The sequence below is a fragment of the Coenobita brevimanus genome, chromosome 30, assembly GCF_032717465.1.
Source record: "Coenobita brevimanus isolate Jiangsu-jjx chromosome 30, ASM3271746v2, whole genome shotgun sequence".
Classification (NCBI taxonomy): domain Eukaryota; kingdom Metazoa; phylum Arthropoda; class Malacostraca; order Decapoda; family Coenobitidae; genus Coenobita; species Coenobita brevimanus.
Window position 1 is genome coordinate 43,166,803 of NC_136983.1, and position 26,283 is coordinate 43,193,085.

At 45.6% G+C, this 26,283-nt stretch overlaps 1 protein-coding gene across 1 annotated transcript in view; it reads left to right on the forward strand.

The window, feature by feature from the left end:
* The first annotated feature begins 349 nt into the window (after nt 1-349).
* The window catches only part of LOC145395189 (uncharacterized), a 44,654-nt gene continuing 18,720 nt past the window's right edge, over nt 350-26,283 (forward strand). The window contains exons 1-5 of the mRNA XM_080268878.1: nt 350-806; nt 1,575-1,683; nt 2,536-2,937; nt 2,998-4,323; nt 9,736-10,919. Coding sequence (XP_080125004.1) covers nt 350-806; nt 1,575-1,683; nt 2,536-2,937; nt 2,998-4,323; nt 9,736-10,919 — 3,478 coding nt within the window. The remainder of the gene's footprint in view (nt 807-1,574; nt 1,684-2,535; nt 2,938-2,997; nt 4,324-9,735; nt 10,920-26,283) is intronic.

Below are 26,283 nucleotides of genomic sequence, written 5' to 3' on the forward strand. Positions count from 1 at the left end.
ATGGCACCTCAAGTGATTTATTTTTGTTTTTGTAACTGGTAACGATGACTAACGAAAATGGGATCTGTTTCTGTTCTTAGGTAGTGTGAGGTGTATCGAAGGTGATTTGTTATTAATTAGGAAGAAGGCTTACAATGACTAGATTTATTTTTTATCGATAACAGAGATTCAGATTTTTTTTATGGCTAATAACTTAGTAACCATTTTCTCCTCTTCTTCTTTGACAGAGGGCGGAGTAAGGATGGTGGCGAGACATCCCTTGAGTGAGGGAGACTCGGAGGGCGCATGTTGGTAGGGTCAGGGCGGGCAAGTCCATCTGCTGAAGAGGGGAGGACCCACTGAAGTAAACATGCGTCTCTTCCGCCGCCGCCATAGTGACCCTCGCGTCCAAACCCCCAAAGATGTCAACCCAAAAGGGGAGAAGGGCGTGTCTATCACCTTCTCCGGACTGGTTAAGGGTCAGAATAAGAATACCTCAGCGACAGCAGCCCAAAAGAGCCACGGTAAGAACACTCCTGTGGTGCAGAAGACAGAACCAAAGGATGTGAAAAAGGAGACAACGACTCAGAGTTTTGAGACTGTAACTGCCATGCCAGCACGGGTTTTGGATCCCCCACCTGCAACCCCTGTCACTGCCAACACCACCCCTGCCAACACTTCTACCAACACCTCCTCTATAGCCCCCTGCCAGACCCCTTCTGCCAGTCATCCCACCACAGAAATACCCATCACAGAACCCCACTCTGGCACCAATCCTCCTCCTTCCACTGCGCCCGCAACCACGTCACTGAAAACGCCAATGAAAGGTGAGGCACACTTCATTTTGTGTGGCTTGGGGTGGTGGGAAAGGTGTGTCGGGGTGCTATATGAAAGATGTGCAGCAAAGTGTGGTAGGAAGAATGTGAAGGGTGTTTGACTGTGGTAGAAAAGGTGTATATCTTGACGTGTATTGAAAGATGTATAGTTAGGAGCTAAATTTTGCTGACAGTCTCTGCGAGCATTGTGTCCTTCCCTCCATATCTAACATTCCTCCTCAGACAGAAGAGAGTATCCTTTCTTCGTATACTCTTTTGTTGTGTGGTTCATATTGCAATCTCATAAAAATCATCTGTGTGACACCTTCCATTACAGAAAGAGAAATATCAATGAACTTTTGCTCATGGCTTTATATCAGAGTGTGGTAGAAGGATGTGGTAGGACAGATAACTATAATCCTGTATGTGGTTGTGTGTTAAGAAGGATGTGGTAGGAACTTATCTGATGCGGTAGGGTTGGTGTGGTAGGACTGTCAGCTAAAATCCTGTTCGTTTGTGCTGCTGTGTTGAGAAGGGTGTATTAAGATAGTGTAGGAGAGATGTATGGCAAAGTGTGGTAGCAAAAGTGTAGATGTGGTAGGATGGGTGTGATAGAACAGTGAACTATGGCCTTGTTTGTTGGTGTGATAATGATGTGTTACGGTGCTGTAGGTAGGTGTGGTAGGAGGGATGTGGTAGACCAGTAAGAAGGGTATGTTAAGGTGCAACAGATGTGGTAGGAACTGCCACCTAATTATCATATTTGCATTTATGTACCAGGTCTGGCAACGTGGGGTAGGCGAGTGGGGAGGAAGTTAGAACAGCTTACTCGCTCCCCAAGCAGAGAGAAGGTGGCTGGCTCCAGGTTCTCCAGATCATCTTCCACAAGGTCAGTTTAATCATCCACTATGGTACTGGTGAGGGATGCCTTCCCGTGGTGGCACTGATATAGCCAGGCGGCTCTGCTAGCTGGTTATACCAAACGTCCCTCAGCTCCATTCCTGTCCTCTGCAAGGAGGATGGTGAACTGTAGGAGATGGCACCTTCAATGTGCAGTTTACTTAGCTCACATTCAGATGACCCTGGGACTGCAACAGCACTTGCTTCCTAGACATTAATTCTTTCAACAATTAGGGGACGTATTGCCAGTTTTGATTATAATTGTTTGGCTTTAGCCAGAATTAAGTATAAATGATATATCTGGGCATTTGGGATTGCTGGAATTGCTTACTAACAATCAGATATTTTGTTTGTGACTTCTGTGTGATCATCATCCAATTAGTTTTTGATACAAAAATTGTTTCTACAAGGTCCACGAGTATGCCAAAGTTTCATAGTCCACCAAAGCTTTCTTTCCATGCACATGAGCCTGATACTACAGATTCTCATATATTTTCTTAATAATGATACAAAGATTATCTTTTTTTTTTCTGTTGGACAAAGTTTGTATTGTAGGGGTTAACATTTACTTTGCATTGAGGTAACTGTTCCTGATACATAGCTTACGGCAGTCCAAAGGGTCTGATAAATAACTTCAGAAATCTGTTATAAAGCCTTCACCTATAAGTCCATGATAGGGCTATAATTTCCTCTGTAGATCCATAACATGGCTATGAATTCCTCTCTTAGTCCATGAGTGTAGTAAAGTTTCCTTTGTAGATCCTCAAGTTTGGTACAGTGTCCCCCTAGATCAAGAAATATGACGTTTTTTTTAATCCTGATGGCAACCTTTTCTCTCTAGGTCAATGAGCCTGACACTGCCCTCCTCATCGTCTCACCCCCCTGGCCTGTCATGGGGAGGAGGGTCTGTGCCTGGGACTCCTTCACCGGAGAACCGCAGTGGTGTGGAGGCCAGGCAGCTGTACCGATCATGCTCCGCCTCACAGCTGGGCACGTACCTGGCTGCTGAGGACCCTGCAGCTGGCCTTGACCTCTCCCACACCACCCCCACACACACCCCAACCACCACCACCCCCACAGCCACACCTGCCACACCAACCACTGCCACCACCTACCTCCCTACCAAAACTGTTAGCTGTGAGAATATTTCTTCCTTGGGAGGTGCCAGGGCTTCCTTTCCTCATGCTTTCTTGCGCTCACGTCCTCCAGCCCCCATGCAGCAGCATAAACAGCCACAGCAACAGCAACTACACCAGCAGCAGCAGTTACAGTTACAGCAGCAACACCAGCAGAACTTGCCAAGTGTTTCTCCGATTGACACACCTGGTCGTTCACCTAGTAAGCGTATGGTAACTCTCCGTGACTCTGTTTGTGACGAGAACACAAGGGAACTCATACGACAGAAATTGCGGGCTGTGTCTGAGGAAAACTGTGCTGTGGGTCCGGCGCACAGGGGAATGAATGTCCATCCGCCGGGACATGAACCAACGTCTGGTCCTCTTCAGCCTCGGTCTCGCTCTTTCTCTGCTACAGCCATCACAGAGCCTGATGTAGTGTTTTCCCCTGTGCATCATCCCCCAGACTCCTACCGCCCCACTAGGTACCGCAGCCGCAGTGAGCAGAGATCAGCAACTGTGTATATGAGCAGCAATGAGAGTGGGTATGAGAGCGATGGGTGTGGGGTGCGGCAAGAGTCACCCAAAACACGAGTGAAAAAGACTGAGAGTGATGCAGACTCCGGTGTGAGCACTGAGAGTCACTCCGAGACCAATTCTGACTCTGGATCATTGGCAGGCGCGGAACACTCTGCTTTCGACCACTACACCAAGCTGGACAATTATGCCAAAATAGAGTCTTATGTGAAACCCAGTAATTACCCAAGTGTTGAGGGCTACACCAAGCCCGGTAATCATCCAAACCTCAATAAATACTCGAAGCCCAGTAACTTCCCAGATATTACCAAATACTCAAAACCCGACTACCTGAGTATGGACAGCAGTAGCTACAGTAATCATGACAGTACCGCAGACAAGGAGCTCAAGTGTAAATATAGTGATTACAGTGAGCTTAAAGTGTCAGGGAAATTGAGCGAGGACCTGGCAGGGTGTGGGAGAGTGTCACGGTACTCCCGGCACCGTAGTGAATCTCAGACAACCCCTCCAACACCAAATCTGACTGACGAGGAGAAGTTAGTGCCAGGTCGACCTAGAGGCCCCCGGCGCCTGTCTGACCCACAAGACCTGATAAGTCGCAGGCAAAGGTTCCTGGCCTCACAGTTGGAGCGTCGGACCTCACCTCTAAGCCCCCTGAGAGGTGCGTTAAGTGTCTTCAGGTCCCCAGGGGAGGATGGGGAGTCACAGGGCCACTGGTGGGAGGGCAACACACCCCTCCGAGGTCACCTAAGGGATGCAGTGCTACCGAGGACAATTCCAGATGCCTCGTACTCAACCGCACCACTTTCGCTGCCGGAATCGCTTCATGCCACCACCCCGCGCACGTTCCGGCTGATGCGCCTGGTGAAGGACCACACAGGGGAGTTGGGCATCTACATCACGGCACGCAGGAACTCTCTCGGCGCCACCACTGGATACGTCATCGCCCACATCGAGAAAAATGGCCTCACAGACAGGTATGTTGAGGCTTGGTATTATCATAACTTCACCACCAGTAATAACAACACCAGTTATTTCTGCTTTATTGTCATTCTGATATTGGTTTACTTTATTACCAGAATTATTCACTTTTTCCTCAGTTCACCACTACCACATGGGATAGGAGGCTTCGTAACATTTTTTCCATATTGATTTATTTTTTGCTGATGGTCATGCTTGTAGGTGTGAATGATGTGTGGTAGGTGTGATTGATGTGTGCATGACTGTTGCCTATTTTACATTTATACTTTCTGTGTTTCTAGATCTTCCCTCTCTCCATCTTGAGGTGATAATAAGCATTCGGTTGATGATGATGATGATGATGATGATATTCTCTCTTACTGGTGGTAGGGAGCCTCTTTAACTCCACAAGAAGATGGCCCGTTTGTCTCTACTGTAAAACGTATGTGACTGAGTAAGCTCTGTCGCTGTGTGTGTGTGTGTTTTGGGTGTGATGTATGTTTGCGTCTCACTGATTATTTATAACCGTGTAAAAAGAACATTGTATTAACTATAGTCGTGGAGCAGCATTCGAACATAATTTTCGACTTTGATTACTTTTATAGGGCAGTAACAGGAATATAAAATTAAAGACATATTGCAGTCAAAGGGCTGGAGTGAAAGGAAGTTTACAGTATACAGGTTATACTTTGAGGCGACCATTAAAGTAAATTAGATTGTCTTTTTATTCTAATTTATCTCCTTGCTGTCTTTGGCCTTTTATATTGACCTGAGAGACGCCACGATAGATTTCCTGGTACTAACCCCCTTTCCTTCCTCTGGTGCTCAGATAAGTGGAATTAAATCACTTGGAGGAAGGAAGTTCTTAATAATAAATAAGGGTATTGATGGAGAAGGTCCTTGTCTCACACCAGGGACGAATCATAGAGCTGATTGAAATCGTCCAGCAGCAGTGAAAGGCTTGAAGTGAAAGGGTTTATAAAGGATTCAGATTGTGCTTTGTGAGGACCATTTGCCAGCCTGGAATACATTGTGGTGAAGCGAGATTAGCCTCATGTTGTGACAGGCCAATTACTCACAGCACTGCCTCAGGGGGACCGCATACTGACTACCTTTGGTCCTGGGAACTGCTTACCCACCGATAGCGTGAGATACAGAAGTGGGGTATAGGTTAGGGTGGATAGACAAGGATTGTGGAAAGTGTTAAGAATATATGGAGTAGATGGGAAGTTGTTGAATGCTGTGAAGAGTATGTACGATGGTGCGAAGGCTGCAGTGCGTGTGGATGGTGAACTAAGTGAATTTTTCTCTTTGAAAGTTGGTTTGAAACAAGGATGTGTCATGTCTCCATGGTTGTTCAATCTGTACATGGATGGGGTAATAAAAGAGGTACAAGGTAGGGTAGTGGATGTTGGAGTGGCCATGGTGAGAGAGGATAGAGTTTGGAAACTCCCTGTACTGTTGTTTGCAGATGATACTGTGTTGTTGAGTGAAGACGAAGGGGAGCTGCAAGGCTTGGTGGATGAGTTTGAGAGAGTGTGTAAGAAACGGAACCTAAAGGTGAATGTAGGGAAGAGTAAAGTGATGGTCTTTGAGAGAGGTGAAGTTAGTGAATGTACAGCAAGGTTAGATGGTGAGGAATTGGAAAATGTGAGTACGTTTAAGTATTTGGGTAGTGTGATGAGTAAGGATGGAGGTTTGGAGTGTGAAGTGCTTGAAAGGGTACAGCAGGGAAGAAAGGTTGCTGGTTCCTTGAAAGCAGTGATAAGAAACAGGGAAGTGAGCATGGAAGTGAAAAAGTTACTACATGACAGTATTGTGATACCAACTCTAACGTACGGAAGTGAAGCTTGGACATTGTTGGAAGGACATAAGTCAAGAGTGAGAGCAGTGGAAATGAGTTATTTAAGAGGAGCCTGTGGAGTCACGTGGAGAGACAGGCTGACGAATGAGGATATAAAGGAGCGTTGTGGTGTGGATGTGGATGTGATAGGAAGCGTTATGAGGAACACACTGAGGTGGTTTGGCCATGTGGAGAGGATGGAGGGCGAAAGACTGACGAGGAGAGTGTGTGTGAGTGGGGTGGAGGGGGGGGGGCCGGGGGTGGGATGGAGGGGTGGGGTGGAGAGGTGTGTGAGAGAGGGGGGTGTGAGTTGGGAGCGGGGCGGTGGAGTGGCGGGGGACGGGGCGACTTGGAGGCGATTTGTTTGTGGCCACCCCAAACGGGATTGAGGCGTCTGGCAATAGATAGATAGAAGTTAGCTAGATTAGGTAAGGTAGGTTAGGGTAGGTACTAGGTAAGATTTGATGTGTTGACGTGGAGTTCACTGTAGCTTGGGTTGGGCTGGTTGGGTTGGGTGAGGGTGGGTAGGTTGGGTTGGGGTAAGGGTGGGTAGGTTGGGTTGGGTTGAGGTGGGTTTAGTTGGGTTGGGTTGGGTGGGGAATATGTTGAGTTGGCTTTGTGAGGTTAAATTGGGTTGTGTTGAGTTAGTTTAAGTTAGGGAAGAGTGAGTTTGTTATGGCACTGCCTAGGGAAAGAGGTATTGATGTAAGGGTTAGGTTCAGGTTGGGCTGAGTTAGATTAGGTTAAGCTAGGTACTGAGATGTTGATGTAAGGTTAAGTTAGCATAGTTTGGGTTCGTTTAGGTTAGGTTCTAGTTAGGGTCAGATATAGTGAAGTTTGGTTTACATAATGGTTGGAACAAAAATCATCACCATCATCATCACCATCATCATCATCATCATCATCATCATCATCATCATCATCATCATCGTCAAGCAGAATTAAGATCCATTCATTTTGAGACGCATGGTTACACTGCTTTTGAGAGACTGTAATCGTGTGAAGGGCTGACCTAGCGTGACCAGAGTGACCTAGTGAGGAGGCTTTGGGTCTGTGCGGCCTCGGTCAGTGGTCCTGCGTGTATTGGCCAAGTGTAGCGTGGCTGTGTGTTGCCTCAGAAGCGGTCACTAGGAGGGGGTTGGGTGTTGCGTTAGTGTTACAGAAGTAGTATTGCACACCAATGTTCGGCGTAGTTTTTTTGGGGCGGGAGCCTGGGTGTAGTTAGATAATTTATTGTCGTGAGAGTTTGATTGGACGTAATGACAGTATGATTAGTTAGGATGTAATGATAGTATGATTATAAAGGAATGGAATTTTGTCATGGGTTAGTTACAATGACAAATTTACGTAGCAACGAAATTTTGGTAATGATGGAGGCAGTGATAGTTATAATGAAGGGGGAAGATAGGAGTATTACAGCTCTAGGATAGGAGGAGTATTACGTCTCTAGGAAAGGAGTAATATTACGGCTCTAGGGAAGGATTGCAGGATATCCCCATTCACTATAATTGTGTAGAAACGGAAATTTGGGAGTTATTTAGACTCTGAAATACGAGTAATGGCAGCACAGTCGTTATTTGGTGGTCATTTGTCAAGCATACAATTTGCGAAGGTTAGTGCATTCATGGTTACAAGCCAGTGGAGAAGTGGAGGGCTGTTTGACTTAGGTGGGTTCGATCCTTGCTGGGGTAGGGAACAGTTTCGTTATTAAATTTCGAGAAAGCGAACTGACATGTAAGGAGATCCCCACAAAAATCACCACACCAGTCCTAAGTGAGATAACCTGTGTATGGATGTATGGACGGTGGGTGTCAGTGCCAGAGTGGTGACGTGTGAAGGCAAATGGAGTGCCAAGAGTCGTACGTAAAACCAATAATGACTTAACACAGCCAGCGCCGTGCAAGGCCACCCGAAAGGAAAATTGGATGTGGGCGGGTGACGTTCCTCGTAAAATAGGTAACAATGGACAGCCAAGGAAATTTGGGTGGCAGACCTGAGATGGAGTGAGAGGAAGAGGCAGACGGAGAGCAAGATAAGGTTTGGAGGTTTGCTGGGATTGGATGGAACAGGCTGACAGTCAGTAGGTGAGAGTGGAGAAGTGGGAGAGGCCTTCACCGTGCACTCGACAGACCCAGGGTGTTGTTCATGATGATGATGATGGTGATAGTAATAGTGATGATGATGATGATGATGATACCTCCCCACACAACAAGAGGAAAACCCATACTTTAACAATCCTTCCTCTCCTCCTCTCACGCCATAAACTCTAACCAGTCAGTGGAAGTACTAACGTAGCATCACTTTCGCCAGTACACGAACACAGGCCTCTCTAGATTGCTCACCCAACCTGTACTGGATCCCCCTCCCTTCCCCACGTCCTGTCTTGCTCAATCTTGCTCGTAATTGCCAGTTATGAGGTGGAAGTTGGTAGTGAGGGAGTGAGAGGAGCGCTGGGATGGTGCGTGTGGGAGGGGGTGGTGATGTATGCTGTGGTTTATATTCTTCTTTGAGTTGTTGTGATGTGGTAAGATTTGGGGTTTGTATTGACGTGTTCAGTTTGGTGATGTATGGTGTATTTATCTTTATCTATCTATCCATCTGTCTATCTGTCTGTTTATTTTTTGCTTTGTACAGATTATATCATTAAGCTTAGAGACAGCTTATCGAACTGAAGGGGTTAAGGATAGGCCCGTATCAAGCTCTTCTTTACTGGGGAACTTAACAACGCTTAGTATAATCGCTTAGCTGTAATAATAATAATAATAATAATAATAATAATAATAATAATAGTTAAGATGCTTACCCTTTTAGCTCATGGACTTCATTTTTATTTTAGTCTTGCTGTTACGAGACGATTATATCCAAATTGAGAGAGATTTATTAGTAAAGGGATTAATTAAAGCGAGATCAATCCAAAGTGAGAGATTTAGTTGTAAAGGGATTAATGAAAACTAGAGTAATCCCTCCGTTTTGAAAATCCTTCCTGAGGTGAAAAAAAAAATCTTGGGATAGCATAGGCCTAAAAAAAAAGGCCTTATCGTATTGAAAGGGTTAAGGTGTAATAAGAAAAATAAATCGCCTAGGATATGGTGTTAAGGAGGATCCCAGTGTTATGGTGAAATATGGTGTTGAGATGTTATGGGGTGTTAAGTTTTGATGGTGCTGGACTTTGACGAGGAGTGTGATGTGGTGTTGTGTGTATGGTGTTGTGTGTATGGTGTTGAGTCATTGTGGTAGATGGTGAAATTAAACACAGCAAAAATTGATTGCCTTCTGTAATGACGCACGTGTAGTTGATGGGTGTAAGTCTGTCATATTTCTCTCTCTCTCTCTCTCTCTCTCTCTCTCTCTCTCACACACACACACACACACACACACACACACACACACACACACACACACACACACACACACACACACACACACACACTCACACACATTTACATTCTGAAAAAGATGCCTCAAAATTACGTTCATTGTGGTAATAAAAACAAAACAGTATCAGAATTTTCATTTAGCTTTCTTTTTCTTTAATATCATTCTTAGCTGGGATGTCACTAAGCTGAGACTAATTTTACGCCAACAGGGACGGCCGTTTTCGTGTGGGCGACGAGATTATCAATGTGAATGGACGAAGACTGAGAGGCGTGACGCTAGACGAAGCCAGACACATCCTGCGCAGTACCCCGAAGGAGGTGGACATCGTTATAGCCAGAGAAGTAGATGTCCACCACCACCGCGAGTACTCAGCCCCCTACCCCAACCACCACCACACTACCACTGAAGTTGAAGCAGCCCAGAGACTAAGTGAGGCATGTGGAGAACTTTATGCCACAGACAAGACCTTCAGGAACGAGCTAATGGCGACTGAAGATGATCTCAGATTAAGGCAGACTCACTTGAACAGGTACTCAGAGCGAAGTTTGCCCAGGAGAAGGGGGTCCTACTCTGATTATGATGATTACACAGACTACACAACCTTGGCACCGTTTGAGTCATACCTGCCTGGGTATGATGCTTCGAGGGCAACTGTTTCTGTCTCTGGTCCAGTGTCGGTAACCGTACCCCTGCCGGATAGCCCTGCCTCCCTGCCGTCCACCCTCCAGGCCTCACTGTCCTCTCCAACTACCACTACCGACACAACTACCAGTACATCAAATCAGACAAGGCACGTGCACCCATCCAGGAAAGGGTACTTACCTCGCTACATAAATGGAGAAGCCAGATACTCCTCAACCCACGATGTTAGAAAACCAGCGGATGTGCGTTACTCCTCAGCCAGTGACGTGCGACTGTGTGGGGATAAGGCCTTCCTCACAGACATTTACACATCCAAATTAATCCACGTGGAGCCAGAGGATTCCCAAAAGAGTGATAGCAACTCAAGCATGATCCCTCGGCTTCAGTCAGCACCCCATAAGCAGGTTGTTGTTGAGGTGCAGTCGACCCCCTCCACGCCAAACAGGAAGTCTCCACGAGGCAACAAGCAGTGTCCATCTTCGTCTCAGCGGTTTTCCTGCCCTCCTGGGTCCTCTAAGCTGCCTACACCGTCCCGTTCAGAACCACGGGGCCTTAGCTCAACGCTCCCTCGACGTCCGAAGAGCCTGGCCATGTCCGTCCAGACCGTGGCTTTTGAGAAAGGGCGTGGTAGGAAGTCTCTCGGGTTCTCCATAGTCGGGGGGCGAGACTCTCCCAAGGGCTCCATGGGCATCTTCGTAAAGACCATCTTCCCCAATGGACAGGCGGCAGAGGAGAACAAGCTGAAAAATGGTGAGTAATATGACAACATTTTTTTTATATTCGCTGGACACTTACACTTACTGATGTTCACTTTGCATCGTTCACAGTTCTCTTCTGTAATTCATTTCCTTTTTTGTTTTTTTACTTTTTTTGCTTTTTTTTTTTTATTCCTCATGGATCCTACCCATCCCATTTATTAGTGCAATTGGGTTAGAAGAAATTATTATTATTATGAATCTTTTCTCTCTCTCTCTTTTTTTTTTTTTTTTTTTGTAATATTCCAACGTCAAAGAGCAAAGTAGTTCTTCCACTTTCGTACTTTCTCTTTCTAAGTTGCATAGTCTTAGTCTACTATGTTGATTTGGAAGTGTTCGGACGATGATTATGATGATGATGACGACAGAGCAGAACGTATAGTGTTCTTTTGTTGTTCTGCTGCACTGCTGTATTGAATCTCTCTGTGTATTTGACTGATACAGCATCACGCCTTTAGTGCACTGAAAATCTCTCTTTTATCCTGTGTTTCGTAACTCGTGAAATGCATTGCGAGGCCAGTCATTGCTACGTATTCGACTGTTGTATTGTTAGCTTGTACTGAAACCAGGTAAGTGGCTCAGGGCTGTCTGTCTCACGAATAACAGCTGTTGTTGATGGTGTTCCCGCTGTTGTTGCTTTCCATTCCCTGTATCTCCGTCTGTGTATTGAACTGTCTCTCTGTCTCTGTTATCTGTCTGTCAGTCAATATCTGTACCCTTTGTCTATCTATCTAGCTATCTTCGTATGTCTGTCTACCTGTCCAACTGTCTGTAGTTTGTATACATCTTTATATAGCCATCTGTCTGTGTGTCTGTCTTTGTCGTTGTGCATCTGTCTGTCTCTGTCAGTTCGTCTCTGTCCCTGTCTCTCTCTCTCTCTCTCTCTCTCTCTCTCTCTCTCTCTCTCTCGTTGTCCACATTGTCTAATCTATTTATGTATCTATCTGTCACTATCCATCCATTCATCAGTCTATTACCCAACGCCGCTTCCTGTGAGGGGTGACTTAAGACAAAGAGACCTGGAGGCGTTTCTGTCGGTACTGTGAGAGGGTCCCTCCTCTTCCCACGCCACACCGCGTCACCCTCCCTCATGTGAACTGTTAATTGCCCGCCTCATACCCGGCCGTTTAGCAGTGGAAATAGGCTTTTGTCATCATCATCATCATTTTCTTCATCAGCATACAAAAGCTTCATCATCATCATCATCATTTTCTTCATCAACATGTACAAGCTTATCATCATCATCATCATCATCATCATCATCATTATTTTCTTCATCAGCATGTACAAGCTTATCATCATCATCATCATTTTCTTCATCAGCATGTACAAGCTTATCATCATCATCATCATCATCATCATCATCATCATCATCATCATCATCATTTTCTTCATCAGCATACAAAAACTCCATCATCATCATCATCATCATTGTGAATATGCAGCCAACGAAAGAGCAGATGATATGGAATTAACACTTTATTTTAAACTTGATTCCCGAAGTAGTGATTATCAGGCAGGTGTTTGTGTAGCGCATCTGTAAATCAAAACACGCTTGAAACTGTTTGACACATAATTAGGCTTTTTCGGGTGTTTTTATCGGTGTGTGGGCCTTTCCTGGATCCTACCTCACACTGTTTTAGAAGGGAATAAGGGTGGATGATGATGATGATGATGATGGTGATGGTGATGGTGATGTCCTGTTTGTTATGAGTGTTTGTACTTCTTCGTAACAAGCATCATATTACAGTGCTAATTTCATCTTACAGCTCAACATTCAGGACTGAGAGATGGCAAATTTAGGCCAAGCAAAAGTGAGGAGAGTTTATGGCTGGAGAGAGAGAGAGAGAGAGAGGAAATCGAAGGCCGACCAAAATAAACAGTTGACATATCCTTTCGTGGTCGTCATCTCGCCCTTTCCTAGGCCGACTCTGTTCCCAAACGTGTCATTTTCCCCACCATCCGTACCGTAATCACCACCATTATCTTCTCCACCATCACCACCAACCACTGTTATTATGAGCAAGAATGGTGGTGATGATGGTAGTGATGGTAGTGGGGAAATAGGCAGGTGGAAGGGTTGACATAACTTTGACATTCATTCCACGTCACTTGTTCCCTTCCCAGCCTCTCTCCTCTCTACAGGTCTGTGCGTTGTTGCTGTTCTGGTCTTGGTTGGGTCCAGTGATGATGATGATGATGATGATGATGGTGGTGGTTTTACGTCTTTGATGACAGGTGTTTGGATGATGTGGGCAAGTTGATGGATGCTTGAGTGATGACGATGGTTCTTTGGATGTTTGGATGATGATGAGTAGTGAAGAAGGAGAACAGATGTATGATTGATGATGATGATGATGAGACTATGAATGAGACTTATAAGAGTGTGTTTGTAGGTGTGAGAGCAATTGTGGAAGGGAGAGGAGGTGATGATGATGATGATGAGACACAGTGAAACAATGAAACTTTTAAATCGAAGCAGTGAGACAAAGTGAAGCATCAAATGAGGTTGTAAATGAAGTGAACGTGAGGCAAAGTGAAGCATAAAATGAGATTGTAAGTGAAGTAAACGCCTCAAGTTTTTCTTTTAGGTATGGAGGCAAAGTTAAGTCCTGAGGTGAAGGGTCGTGCCCCCTGAGGCCACCGTGAAATAGATGTAAGCGTGCCAATTACAGGTAATGGGTCAGGCCAGGTGGAGGGAGAGGCCAAGGGGGCGGTGGTTATGAGGTGATTACATTGTTAACTCTGCGCCACGTGAGGAAGGGCATTTATCTTGTACCCATCCCAGAAACAATCTTTTTTTTAATATAAGTGCTCAGTAATTTTCTTACCCATCCCACAAACGATCTTAAATATATACCTAAATTCTCAGTATTAATCTTCATTTATCTTTTACTCATCTCAGAAACACTTTTTTTTTTTTTTCTGTATACGTAAATTCTCGGCATTTTTCTCACCCATCCTACAAAATTCTCAGTATTAATCTTATCAAATGTGACTCAGTTTTATGTCCCTATGCTCTTGATGAAGGAAGAATTGATTTTCGTCCCATCCTTGAAACTTCATTTGGGGCTGTTGCTTTCTTGCTGGCTTGTGAATGGGATGTGGTGGTAAGGACTGTCAGTATGGCGTCAGCTTCATTATTGATTGATTGATTGTTTTTTTTCTGTCAGTGAAGGCATTATCGAACCCCTCCAGGTTTTTTTGTGCGTTCCTGTTAGATGATGTCTTTGTTTCTTTCTTTTTTGTGCTGTCTACTGATTTTTCCTTTTTTTTTATTTTCTTTTTTTTTATTATTTTCCTTCCCCTTTTTCGGTTTGATCACGTCTTTGTTTCCTTCTTTTTTTGTGCTTTATATTAATTGTTTCCCCTTTTTTAAATTTTCTTTTTTCTTTTCTACATTTTTTTTTGTCACGTCTTTGTTTCTTTCTTTTTGTGCTTCTATTTTTTTTTTTCTTTAAGTAGAGGGTTGGGGTACAGGATTCATTAACCTCCCCCCCCCCTCCAAATGAAGGAAATCGTCTGGAGGGAAGAAGGATGAAGTATATATAAGAAGAAGTGTGTGTGTGTGTGTGTGTGTGTGTGTGTGTGTGTGTGTGTGTGTGTGTGTCAGGTATAACTAACACTTATGGTCATTTGCTTTACCTCTCCAGCGTAGGGGCGTCTTTCTTATTTTATTTTTATTATTTTCAGACAATTTTATTCAGCTGAAGAAAGGCCTCCTCGCCTCCTTTTCCTCCTCCACCCATTTTCTCTTCTACTTTCCTCCTCCTCCTCCCATTTTCCTCTTCTCACTTACCTCCTCCTCCTCCTCCCATTTTCCTCCTACTCCTATTTTTCCTTCTCCCCTTTTCCTCCTCCTCCCAGTCTTCCTCCACTTCCTTCCCTACTCCCCCTCCCCTCTTCCTCTTCCCAGTAATAGGGTAAACTATTTTGTCAATCAATTTCCGTAACTCACCTGTACAGCAAAGAGTGGCAGGTACACGTGTCTCTCACCTATTAGGGATTTGGCAGTGACCAGAGGAACGTGGCCGTGTACACTTTCTCCCTATTACCCCCCCTATTTGTGCTATAGTGTGTGTGTGTGTGTAGTAAGCCAGCCGACCGTCGCACCGCCTCATGGGGCTAGGCTTGAAGGAGTGCTGCAGGGAAGAGAGAGGGAGGGGGGGGAGGGAGGATGAGTAAGGGAAGGAGAGGGGGAGAGAGAGAGGGGGGGTAGGGGAAGGAGAGGGAAGAAAAATAGAAGGTAGGAAACTACAGAAAGAGGTAGGGAAGGAGAATGGAAGGAAAGGAAAGTAGGTAGAGGTAAGGAAGGAAGGAAAGTAGAGAGGTAAGGAAGGAGAATGGACGGAAGGAGAGTAGAGAGAGAAGTAGGGATGGGGAGGGAAGGAGAGGGAAGGAGAATGAAGGGAAGGAAAGTGAAATTGTACAAAAGAAACTGAGCAATATATTTACCGATCTTTTTTAGGCTGTTGGCTGTAGGGTACCAAGTCTTTGTGTCGAGAACAAGGATTAAAAAGGGGAGGAGGGAAAAGAGGAAGGAAGGTGAGGAGACGAGGGGAGGGGAGGGGAAAAGGAGGGGGGAGAAAGCCGGAAGAGGACATGAGGGGATTGAATAATGAAGGAAATGAGGATAGGAGAGAAGAAGGGAAGGAGAGGAAGACGACCAAAAGTTTGCTTCACAGGAGTGGGGTAAATGGGACCCAAAGGAAGGCTGGAGGCAGGCTCAGAGGGAGGGGAAATTGAGAGGGAGGGAAAATTGGGAGGGAGGGGAAGTTGGGATAGAGGTAATGTAGCAGTGCTTATAGCCACGTGTTCAGGTAAATGTGAACCCAGTGGAGTGCAGGCTGAAAATGCCCTTCGTCTCTGTCTTACATTTTTAGGCATAAGGAGGATCTAAAGGACGTTTGTATAACCGGGCAGCTCCACCGGCCAGTTATATCGATGCCACCACGAGAAGGGTCTCTAGCAGCGAGAGGGAGGTGGAAGGAAGACAGAGGCGGAAAGGAAAGAGAGGAGGGGAGAGGAGAGGCAGCGACTGGGTATGCATTTAGGGGGAAGCTGGAAGGCAGAAGGGGAAGGAGGGAGGAAAGCAGCAGAGAAGAGGAAAAGGAGAGGAAAAAAGGAGGACGGATGATGGAAGAGACAAGAAAGGAGATGGGAGGGGAAGGGGAAGAGATGAGAGGAGAGGGGAGGAGAAGAAGGGAGAGAGAAGGGGAGAAGAGAGGGAGGGGAAGGGGGGAGAATAAGAAGAGAGGAGAGGAAAGGAATGGGGAAGAGAAGAAAATAGAGGAGGAAGGATAGAGGAGGGCAAGAGAGGAGAGGGATGTGAGGGATAGGTGAGAGGAGAGGAAAGGGAGGGACGACTACGGGCTGCCTATAGAGTGAGCCTGAAAGAGGGCTGGAGGCGGGCAAAGGGGAGGGGAAATTGGAGAGGGGGGGGAGGGAAGCGAGAAAAGGAGGGGAAATGGAAGGAGAGGAGAAGTAAGGATGGAGCTAGGAAAATGTACACAGAGTTAGGGTAAATTTGGAGGGAGAAGAAAATATAACTAGGGGAGAGAGGAACTGTGAGAGGGAAGGGAGGAGATGGAAGAAGAGAGGAAAAAGGAGAGGAGAGAAGAAGAAAAAAAAGGTAGGAGAGGAGAGGAAATTGTGAGGAGGCTAGGAGAGAGAGAGAGAGAGAGAGAGAGAGAGAGAGAGAGAGAGAGAGAGAGAGAGATGAGAAGAAAAGGAGAGGTAGGGAGAGAGGAGAGGAGAGACAGGGACGAGGTTAGGGAAACGCACGTAGCTAGGGGAAAGTTAGGGAGAGAGAGGGAGAGAGGAAGGATGCCGGGTAAGACAGATACAGTTATAGGAAATTGAGATGGAGTCATAGGAAGCGGAGGAGGAGGAAGGAATAATTTTAGAGGAGGAGGAGAGGTTAGGGGAGGTGAGGTGGGGTCGGATGGGGTGAAGAGAGGAGAGGAGAAGTTCGTGTAGGAAAAGAGAGAGGGTGTTTGTTAGGTAAGGTGAAAGATAAGAGAAAATCAGAGAAGATGAGGAGAGGAGAGGTTTGAATGGAGAAGAGAGGAGAGGGAAGAGGAGGAAAAGTGAGGCGAGATAAGGAAACAAAAGAAGATTGGAGGAAGGATGATGATAATGAGGTGGTGAAAGATGGCGAGAGGAAAGCTGAAGGTAGATGAACTGAGGTGAAGGGAGAATGTAAGATGGAGAGAGAGAGATTGTAAGGTGAAGCGGAAAAGAGAGGCAGGATGGATAAAATGGTGATCTGAGAGAGAGAGAGAGAGAGAGAGAGAGAGAGAGAGGTTGAGTAACTGCAACTCAGACAACCCTCAATTAAGATTTCATTTCCTTTTTCTTTTTTTCTTTTTTCCTGCCGAGTCTCAAGTGGGTGATTTCTGCGGCATCCTCTGGCCCTTGTTTTCCTTTGTGTTGCTATTTGTTCTTTTTACGCGGTCATTTGTTTGGTTTACGCGGTTGTTCATTTCACGCGGCTGTTCATTTTACGCGTCTGTTCCCATTACGCGTCTGTTTGTTTATTTTACGCTGCTGTTTGTTCATTGTAAGCGACTTCGTTTTATGCTGATATTTCTCTTTATGCTATTACATGTTCTTTTACGATGTTATTTGTCCTGCGACCTAATTGTAGCAATTACCTGATATGTCTGTCTAACCGTAACACTGGAACTATTGCTATTTAACCTCATGTGTTTTGTTATCATTTTTACTCGTCCAAGTGCTAAAGAGGGACGCCTTCATGTGGTGGCACCGGTATTACCAGACGGGTCCACTACCAGGTTAGACAGACGTCCCTCTACTAACCCCCTATCCCCCGAAAGGAGGATGGTGGTTTACAACAGGGGGCAGTTTAGGCGTGAAGTTAAAATGGTTCCGTTTCAGATAAGCCTGAGGTTGCAAATACTACTGCTACTACCACTACTACTACTACCACCAGGCGATTTTGGAGGGATTACATATTCTTCAGTAATCCTACACTGCTATGGTAGTAGTAGTAGTAGTAGTAGTGGTAATAGTAGTAGTAGTAGTAGTAATAATAGCAGTAGTAGTAATAGTAATAGTAGTAGCAGTAATAGCAGTGGTAGTGGTAATAGTAGTAGTAGCAGCAGTAGCATCAACCTGAGGCTAATTTGACACATGGTACCTATTTAACTACACACATACGTCACCTCCTGCAGTCCACCATCCTCCTTTCGGGGGATAGGGGGGTAGTAGAGGGACGTGTGTATAACCTGGCAGTGGATCCGCCTGGTTATATCAGTGCCACCACGTGAAAGCGTCCCTCTCCATGTGTGGGGTTCATTCTGACTAGTGACTTAACATCTAGTCTTATATTACAGCCTGGAGAGAGAGAGAGAGAGAGAGAGAGAGAGAGAGAGAGAATTCTGTGTCTGGATGTTTGTGCCGTGCGAGTATGTGTATCCGTGTGTGTGTCTGTAAGTGTATTTGTATGTGTACGTAATTGGTGCCTGTGTACGCATGTGTGTGTGAATTTGTGTATGTGACTAGAGGCCTAAGGGAGACTAAACAAATGAGGCAGGTGTACAGGGGGGGGGTAGGGAGGTAGTTAAGGAGAGAGTCTAATGACCATGCATAGGCCAGTTAGGGGTGGTTAGGAGGGGGAGGGGGATGGGTAGGGGGTGAAGTAGGGGAGGGGGGAGTGGGAAAGGGGGGAAGTATCGGAGGGGGTCCACAGGTAGTCAGTTATTGCTACAAACGGACGATTTCATTCAGTTTAAGAGGCTCGTCTCCTTGAAGGGGGTTAATGGAAACTGTGTCTATCCCCAGCTTCGAGAAATGGTCCTGAGCTGAATATAATCGGTCTGAAGAGGAGCTAAGGGTGGTAGGAGGGGTGAGGGGAAGGGGAAAGGAGGGGGGGAGGGTTTTAAATTACGTCATCAGAGCGAAGTGGTTGGTGGTGGAGAGGTGGGATGAAGTGACGAGGGGAGGAGGAAGGGATGGGGTTGCTGGTGGGTAAGGAGGAGGGATGGTTGTGGGTAAGGAGGAGGAGAGGGATGATGTGGGTAAGGGGTAGGGGAAGATGATGTTGGGTAAGGGGTAGGGAGAGGGAGGGAGAATGAAGGGATGAGAGCTGGGGGTAGGGGGAGAAGATTGTGGGTAAGGAGGGGAGGATGATGATATAGGGGAGGGGGTTGATGGTGGGAGAGGGGGAGGGGGTAGGAGTGAGAAAGCTAATGTGCGCTAAAGGGTTAATGGTGTGAGGGGGGAAGTAGTGGTTACTTTCGTTCATGGTTCTGGCGACAGTAATTGTGCCACACTTTCTTTGACACAGACAAATACCACTGTTTTGTCCTCCGTCTGACACTCCTTTACTTCTTGTCTGACACCTTTTGGCCAGACACAAGCCACGTTCTGTCCTTTACTTGACACTTACTCTGACACTTTCTTTTAGTCAGGTATGTCACTGTTCTGTCTTATAGCTGACAGTTTAATTACTTTCTCTAGTAATACTTCTTTGTTACACCTGATAATTTCTCAACCCAACACTTTTTCTTTTCTTGTTCTTTCTTTTCTCCACAGCAATCATTCTTAACCAACCATTTTCTCTCGTTCTTTAATAATACTTCTAGCCAGACATAAGATCTCAGCTTGATAACTTTATTTAAAACACCTATCTTTACTAAAATTCTTCTCTCCTTTACTAACACTTCTAGCCAGACACACGATCTCAACCCAACACATTACTTTAAGCACCTATTCTTTACTGAGACTCTTCATTCGGTCTTTACTAAACACTTTCACGGAGTCCCACGTCACGGAATACCTGACACACACCTGGGAGATGAGCTAATTAATTTTTAGAGTCTGTTTGGAATTTTCAAACTTCCAAAAATTTTCAAGGTAAAAAAAAAAAATGGTTATGTTTCTGGAATGACTATGAGAGGTCTTGTCTAAGCTGTAAAAGGATGAAGAGAGAGAGAGAGAGAGAGAGAGAGAGAGAGAATAGTCATTATCGTACTTTTTTCAACCTACTACCAGGTGACTATAATATTCAGTTTAGTCGTGATCTTTTCAACTGGAGAGGTGAGTTAGAGATTAGAGAGAGGGTAGAGGTGAGATAGAGATTAGAGAGAGGGTAGAGAGAGGCTTCATTAACGGCTTCACTATTTGCGTGCCCTTTTACCCTGAAAGAAATCGTCTGTTTACATCAAAAATAGAAAGCATTGACGTAGTAGTTCTGAAAGGCTAAGAATTGAGGGGATGAAGGTGCAGGTGTAGGTAATAACACAGGTGAGCCTCATTAGCGACAATTATTTTCCTGCAATTAAAGCAAGGTGTAGTTTCTCTCCGTCCTGCTAAATGCGCTCCCAAAAGTGGCATTCAGGCTAAACACACATTAAATATTCTTTTCGTAAGTGACTGTCGGGAATGGCGAGGTTACTACCAATCCACGTCTGTCTTTAAGATTTTACTTAAGACAATTTTAGTACGTGAGAAGTTTTAACTTATTCTCCATGCTATCATACTTGCGTTTTTTTTTTTTTTTCACTTCCATTTCTCACTGCCCCACTCACGCCCACACCAGCAGACAGGGCCGTCCCAACAGCACGTGATATGCCACCAGGTGCGTTTCCGGTGCGCCGCCCCCGGTTCAGTAGGTATTAATTCTGAGAGAGAGAGAGAGAGAGAGAGAGAGAGAAGCATAAAAAAAAAATCGTGATAGCAAGAAAAAAGTAGCCCAGGTTTCTCTCTCTCTCTCTCTCTCTCTCTCTCTCTCTCTCTCTCTCTCTCTCTCTCTCTCTCTCTCTCTCTTTCTCTCTCTCTCTCTCTTTGTGTGTGTGTGTGTGTGTGTGTGTGTGTGTGTGTGTGTGTGTGTGTGTGTGTCCCTCTCATGAAGCGGTGTCAGGCAGGGGGAGTCACGGTGGCCCGGTGGCTCTCTCTCCTGCTGTCGATTAGCCAACAGCGGGAGAGAGACGCCTGGAGGGAATTTTTCAGTAGGTAGTGTGTGTTCCTCTCCCTCCAGACGATTTTCCTCATCTGGCCGGGTGTCTAGATAAATAGATAGATAGATAGGTATGTAGGTAGGTAGAAAGACAGATAGATAGGTGGATAGATAGATAGACAGGTAGGCAGGTAGAAAGATAAATGAATGGATGAATGGATGGAGAGATAGATAGATAGATAGATAAGTAGAGAGGTAGGTAGTTTTTGTAGGTTGATAGATAGATAGGTAGGTAGGTTGTAGGTAGATTGATAGAGATAAATATATATATATATATATAGATAGATAGATAGATAGATAGATAGGTAGGTGGGTATAGAAGGATGAATGGATGGATGGGTAGATAGATAGATAAATAAATAGATAGGTAGGTAGATAGTACAAGGAATTCCTGTTTATTCAGTGTTGGGGAGAAAGACAGGTGAACTGTAATGTCATTGTGTGTGTGTGTGTGTGTGTGTGTGTGTGGTTTTTGTTTGTGTCTGTTTTTTACTGTTTGTGTGTGTCATTGTGTGTTTATGTCTGTTTTTTTTTTTGTGTGTCCTTGTGTGTGTGTGTATGTGTATGTGTGTGTGTGTGTGTGTGTGTGTGTGTGTGTGTGTGTGTGTTTTTTGCTGTTTGTGTGTGTCTTTGTGTGTTTATGTCTGTGTTTTTTTGTGTCTTTGTGTGTGTGTGTGTGTGTGTGTGTGTGTGTGTGTGTGTGTGTGTGTGTGTGTGTGTGTGTGTGTGTGTAACCTTGGTCAGCGAAGGGGATTGTGCCGGAAGTAGGGGGTGAGGGGGCGAGAGGTGGGGTCAGGTTGTGGTTGCCTCTGAGTACCTTATACCCCCCACACACCACCCCTGTCACGCACACCACAACACCACACCATTTTGATACCACCACAGCACCACAAAGCACCATTAACACCACCACAGCACTTTATTCCGCCACATCTCACCTCCAGAATCACTCAAACACACACCACACCACCACCACACCACAGCAAGCAGTTTTAATACCACACCACAAAAGGACAATACCATAATCCCACATTCCACCTTAGACATGCACACCTCAAGGCGGCTGTCCATGCTGCTCGATCTCTGGCAGCTTCCCTATTTAGTCCCTTATTCCTTGGGTCTCGTTCAGTGTCCTCATCCCAGGTCTTTTTCGGTGTGCCTCTCGCAACCCCATCCCTAACGTTAACACCTCTCCCTTCCTGCACCCAGTTATCATCCACCATCATCACCACATGCCCAAACCATCTCAGTCTACCCCTCCTCATCACAACACCAATACACTCCAGTCCCATCCTACCTCTCCACATGCCCAAACCATCTCAGTCTACCCCTCCTCATCACAACACCAATACACTCCAGTCCCCTCCTACCTCTCCACATCTCAGTCTACCCCTCCTCAACACGGTCAACACCAATACACTCCAGTCCCATCCTACCTCTCCACATGCCCAAACCATCTCAGTCTACCTCTCCTCATCACAGCACCAATACACTCCAGTCCCATCCTACCTCTCCACATGCCCAAACCATCTCAGTCTACCTCTCCTCATCACAACACCAATACACTCCAGTCCCAGCCTACCTCTCAGCTCTTCCAAACCATCATAACAACGCCGTAACACCACCACATTTACCACATATATACACCACAATACCACATCTTTATAACATCACATCAGCACCGTAGCACCATTCTGCTTCATATTCATAGTTTTCCTCATCACCATAACACCATACACCACAGCACCACCTCTTACACACCATAATTCCACACCCCGATACCATAACACCACACCATAGCATCACGAATCACACCACACATCACCCAGGCCATGCGCACCACAATACACCACACACAATAATACCACACAGCATACCACACCACACCACATTCGACCACATCACGCCACACTCCATCTCACCTCACACCACACCACACTTTCCATAACACCACAACGTACCACCACACCTATATATCAAGAACCAAGTCAACACCACAACACACCACATCACCATATTCCCTTCAGAACAATGATTTTTTAATGTTTTATGTGTGTGTGTGTGTCTGTGTGTGTGTGTGTGTGTGTGAGAGGGAGAGAGAGTTGGAGAAATATATTTGAGATGAAGGCTGTGGTTGTGTGCAAGAAGCGTGAAAGGGTAATTTAGTGAGTGAGAGTGTGGGAGAGAGTGAGTGTGGGATTGTGTGTGTCAGAGAGAGAGAGAGAAAGAGAGAAAATAAGTGTAGTAAAGTGAGTGTGTGTGTGTGTGTGTGTGTGTGTGTGTGTGTGTGTGTGTGTGTGTGTGTGTGTGTGTGTGTGAGGAAACAGGTTGGTGAATATGTATGTTGAAGAAAGCATTATTGAGACTAACTCACACACACACACACACACACACACACACACACACACACACACACACACACACACAGGGAGAGAGAGAACATAAGCATACAAACACATACTCCACATGCAGTATCTCTCTCTCTCTGTCTCTCTCTCTCTCTCTGTCTCGTGCAGTGATGCGTAAACCTCTTGCATGGTTTGGCGTGCATGAAATGGTGTGGAAAAAACTCATGCATAACCCCTTTCTTAACAATATCATGCACTATCTTATCTGTTATGGTGCTAGTCACGAAGAAGTGCTGTGGATAGGATTTAGAGCCCGTATTCTCGTCGGGTAAGGAGGCTCCCTAACACCTCTTCCTTAGCGATTTATTTTTGAACAAGGCTGGCTGATATCCTTTTGTACCTATGCAGAGTGTGGCGATGTTGGAAGGATGTATGTAACATAGAAGAGGATAGTACGGTGAAAATAAGCAGACCAAATCGCACAGGAGAAGGTGTTAGGGAGCTTCCATTCCCGACGAGTGACGTGGGCCATTGAGATACGTGAAATAAGGTGCAAAAGGACGAATATGTATGGTTAATTAAAACGGATGAATCATAGTACTTACACTTTCATTTCAGTATCTCACAGTCCACGTCACTCACACTACATCCTCCACTGATTATTATTATTATTATTATTATTATTATTATTATTATTATTTGATGCGAGGAAGAAGGAACCCACGCGCGGAAGCCCGCAAGACTGTTCCCCCCAGCCCTTTACGTGTGTGCTGGGGTGGGTGGGTTAGGTGTGGGTTGATGGGAGGGAGTTGAAGGGGCGGGTTAGAGGTGGTTGTTGAGGGTGGGGAGAGGTGATGGGAAGGGGTGCGTGGGAAGGGCGAAGAGGGAGGGTAGGGTGAGGAAGTAGGGGTGCTTGTGAAGGAAGGTGAAGGGAGTAGAGTTGAGTGGTGTGGGTGAAGGGGGAGGGTAGGGTTAAGGGTCAGGAGTGAGTGGGGAGGGAGGTAGGATGGGAGGTTAGAGGTGAAGGGGGAGAACGGGAAGGGTGAGGAGGTAGGGGTGAGTGGGGAGGGATTGGAGGGAAGGATGGGTGAGGGTAGAGGTGAGTGGGGAGGGAGGGTAGGGGGAGGGGGTGGGTGGGGTGCGTGTTGGGGAGGGAAGGGGGGGGAGTGTATGAACTCAAATCACCAAGTTCACGATCTCCAGGGGAACCTTTTGAGCAGGGTGGTGAGAGAGAGAGAGAGAGTGTGTGTGTGTGTGTGTGTCTAAGTATGACAGTGTGACTTGAGATATATATGAGGTGTGGCAGTGTGGGGTGTGGTAGTGTATGTAAGTGCACAGTGACGTCAGGTTTCCACACATACATACATACACATACACACATGCATACATTCATAGATACATATACATACATACATACATACATACAGGTCATTATGTACGTCCACTCCTGCGTTAGTTATTGCAGTTATTTACGTAGCCTACATAGATCCTGGTGTGATTTGAGGTGGTGGTTTATTTGTATCGTTATTTTCCCTGTGATTGCCTGTGATTTCTCGCCACCAGTGTGTGTTATTTTGAAGATTTAGTTTTTACTGCGAGGCGCTGCAGCTGCGAATTTCTTTTTTTGCGTGTGTATGCGTGCGTGTGTCATTGTCGTGGTTAACAGTGTGTGTGTGTGTGTGTGTGTGTGTGTGTGTGTGTGTGTGTGTGTGTGTGTGTGTTTTGATTTATAGTTTCTAATGCAGCTGTTCCTTGTGTGATTATTTTTTTATGAGTGTGTGTGTGTGTGTGTGTGTGTGTGTGTGTGTGTGTGTGTGGCGAGGAGGTAGGTAAGAGAAGGGTAGGGAAGTATACAGACAGGAAGGAAGGAAGGAAGGAAGGCAGGCAGGTAGGTAGGAAGGCAGGTAGGGCGGAAGGAGGAGGCAGGCGTGCGTGGAGTGACTGACGGCAACCATCATCATCATAAACATCATCATCAACATCAACGTCATCATAATCATCATCATCAACATCATCACCATCATCATCATAATCATCATCATCATATCTTTCTTTTTCTTTCCTGTTCAATCTCTGACACCTTAATTCCTTTTTATCTACCGTATAAATACTTAAAAATTAACCAATAGATATGTTATTTACTCTCCTTTGGGCGTCGCTTCGCCTGTTCCATCCAATCCCAGGAAATACTTCAAATTGTATATCTCCAATTTTTCTCTGTCTGCATCTCGCTTTCTCATTGATAGGAGCCGAAATTTTATGCATTCTCGTGTGGTTTTAGAGAGAGAGAGAGAGAGAGAGAGGAAAGTAGCGAGGCATCCGTGCGTGTAGTGATTGGTGAGCATCTTGGAAAATCTGGAATCTTGTTTTTTTGTCGCCCTTGTTTTGTCTACGGAGAAAGTGGAGTGTGTGTGTGTGTGTGTGTGTGTGTGTGTGTGTGTGTGTGTGTCCAATCCGTCACTTCCGTCGTCGCTGGCCCGTGTCCTCGTGACGTGGTATCTCGCATCGTCGACACCTGCTGCATCTTGGCGTCTCGCGTGGCCTCGTTCTCGTGGTGGTACACACACACACACACACACACACACACACACACACACAGACCGTCAGTACGATACACAATGAAATGGGCCACACATTCATTCACACGCTATTCAAGCCCCTGGAATCCTGGCTCCACCTCAGAAGCCTGCATAATCTCTCTCTCTCTCTCTCTCTCTCTCTCTCTCTCTCTCTCATATACGTACGATAATGGAAATAAATAACACCGTGTTGAAGGAGGTAAGATGCGAAAGAAAGAGGAAAAAGAAAACGGATTACAAACATCAGGATTTCAAAATTTTGGCGGGAGACTCGACTATTTAACGCCATCCGAAATTTAATGGTTAATGGAGAAAGTTTCCAGTGACTAAAGAAAGACTGTTTTTTCCTTGTCTTTCCCTCTTTTTTTCAATAACTTCCGAGGTTAATCAAGGCCACTGGAGGAAAATTAGGGAAAGCAAATTAGACTCAGATTACGTGACCGGATGTGC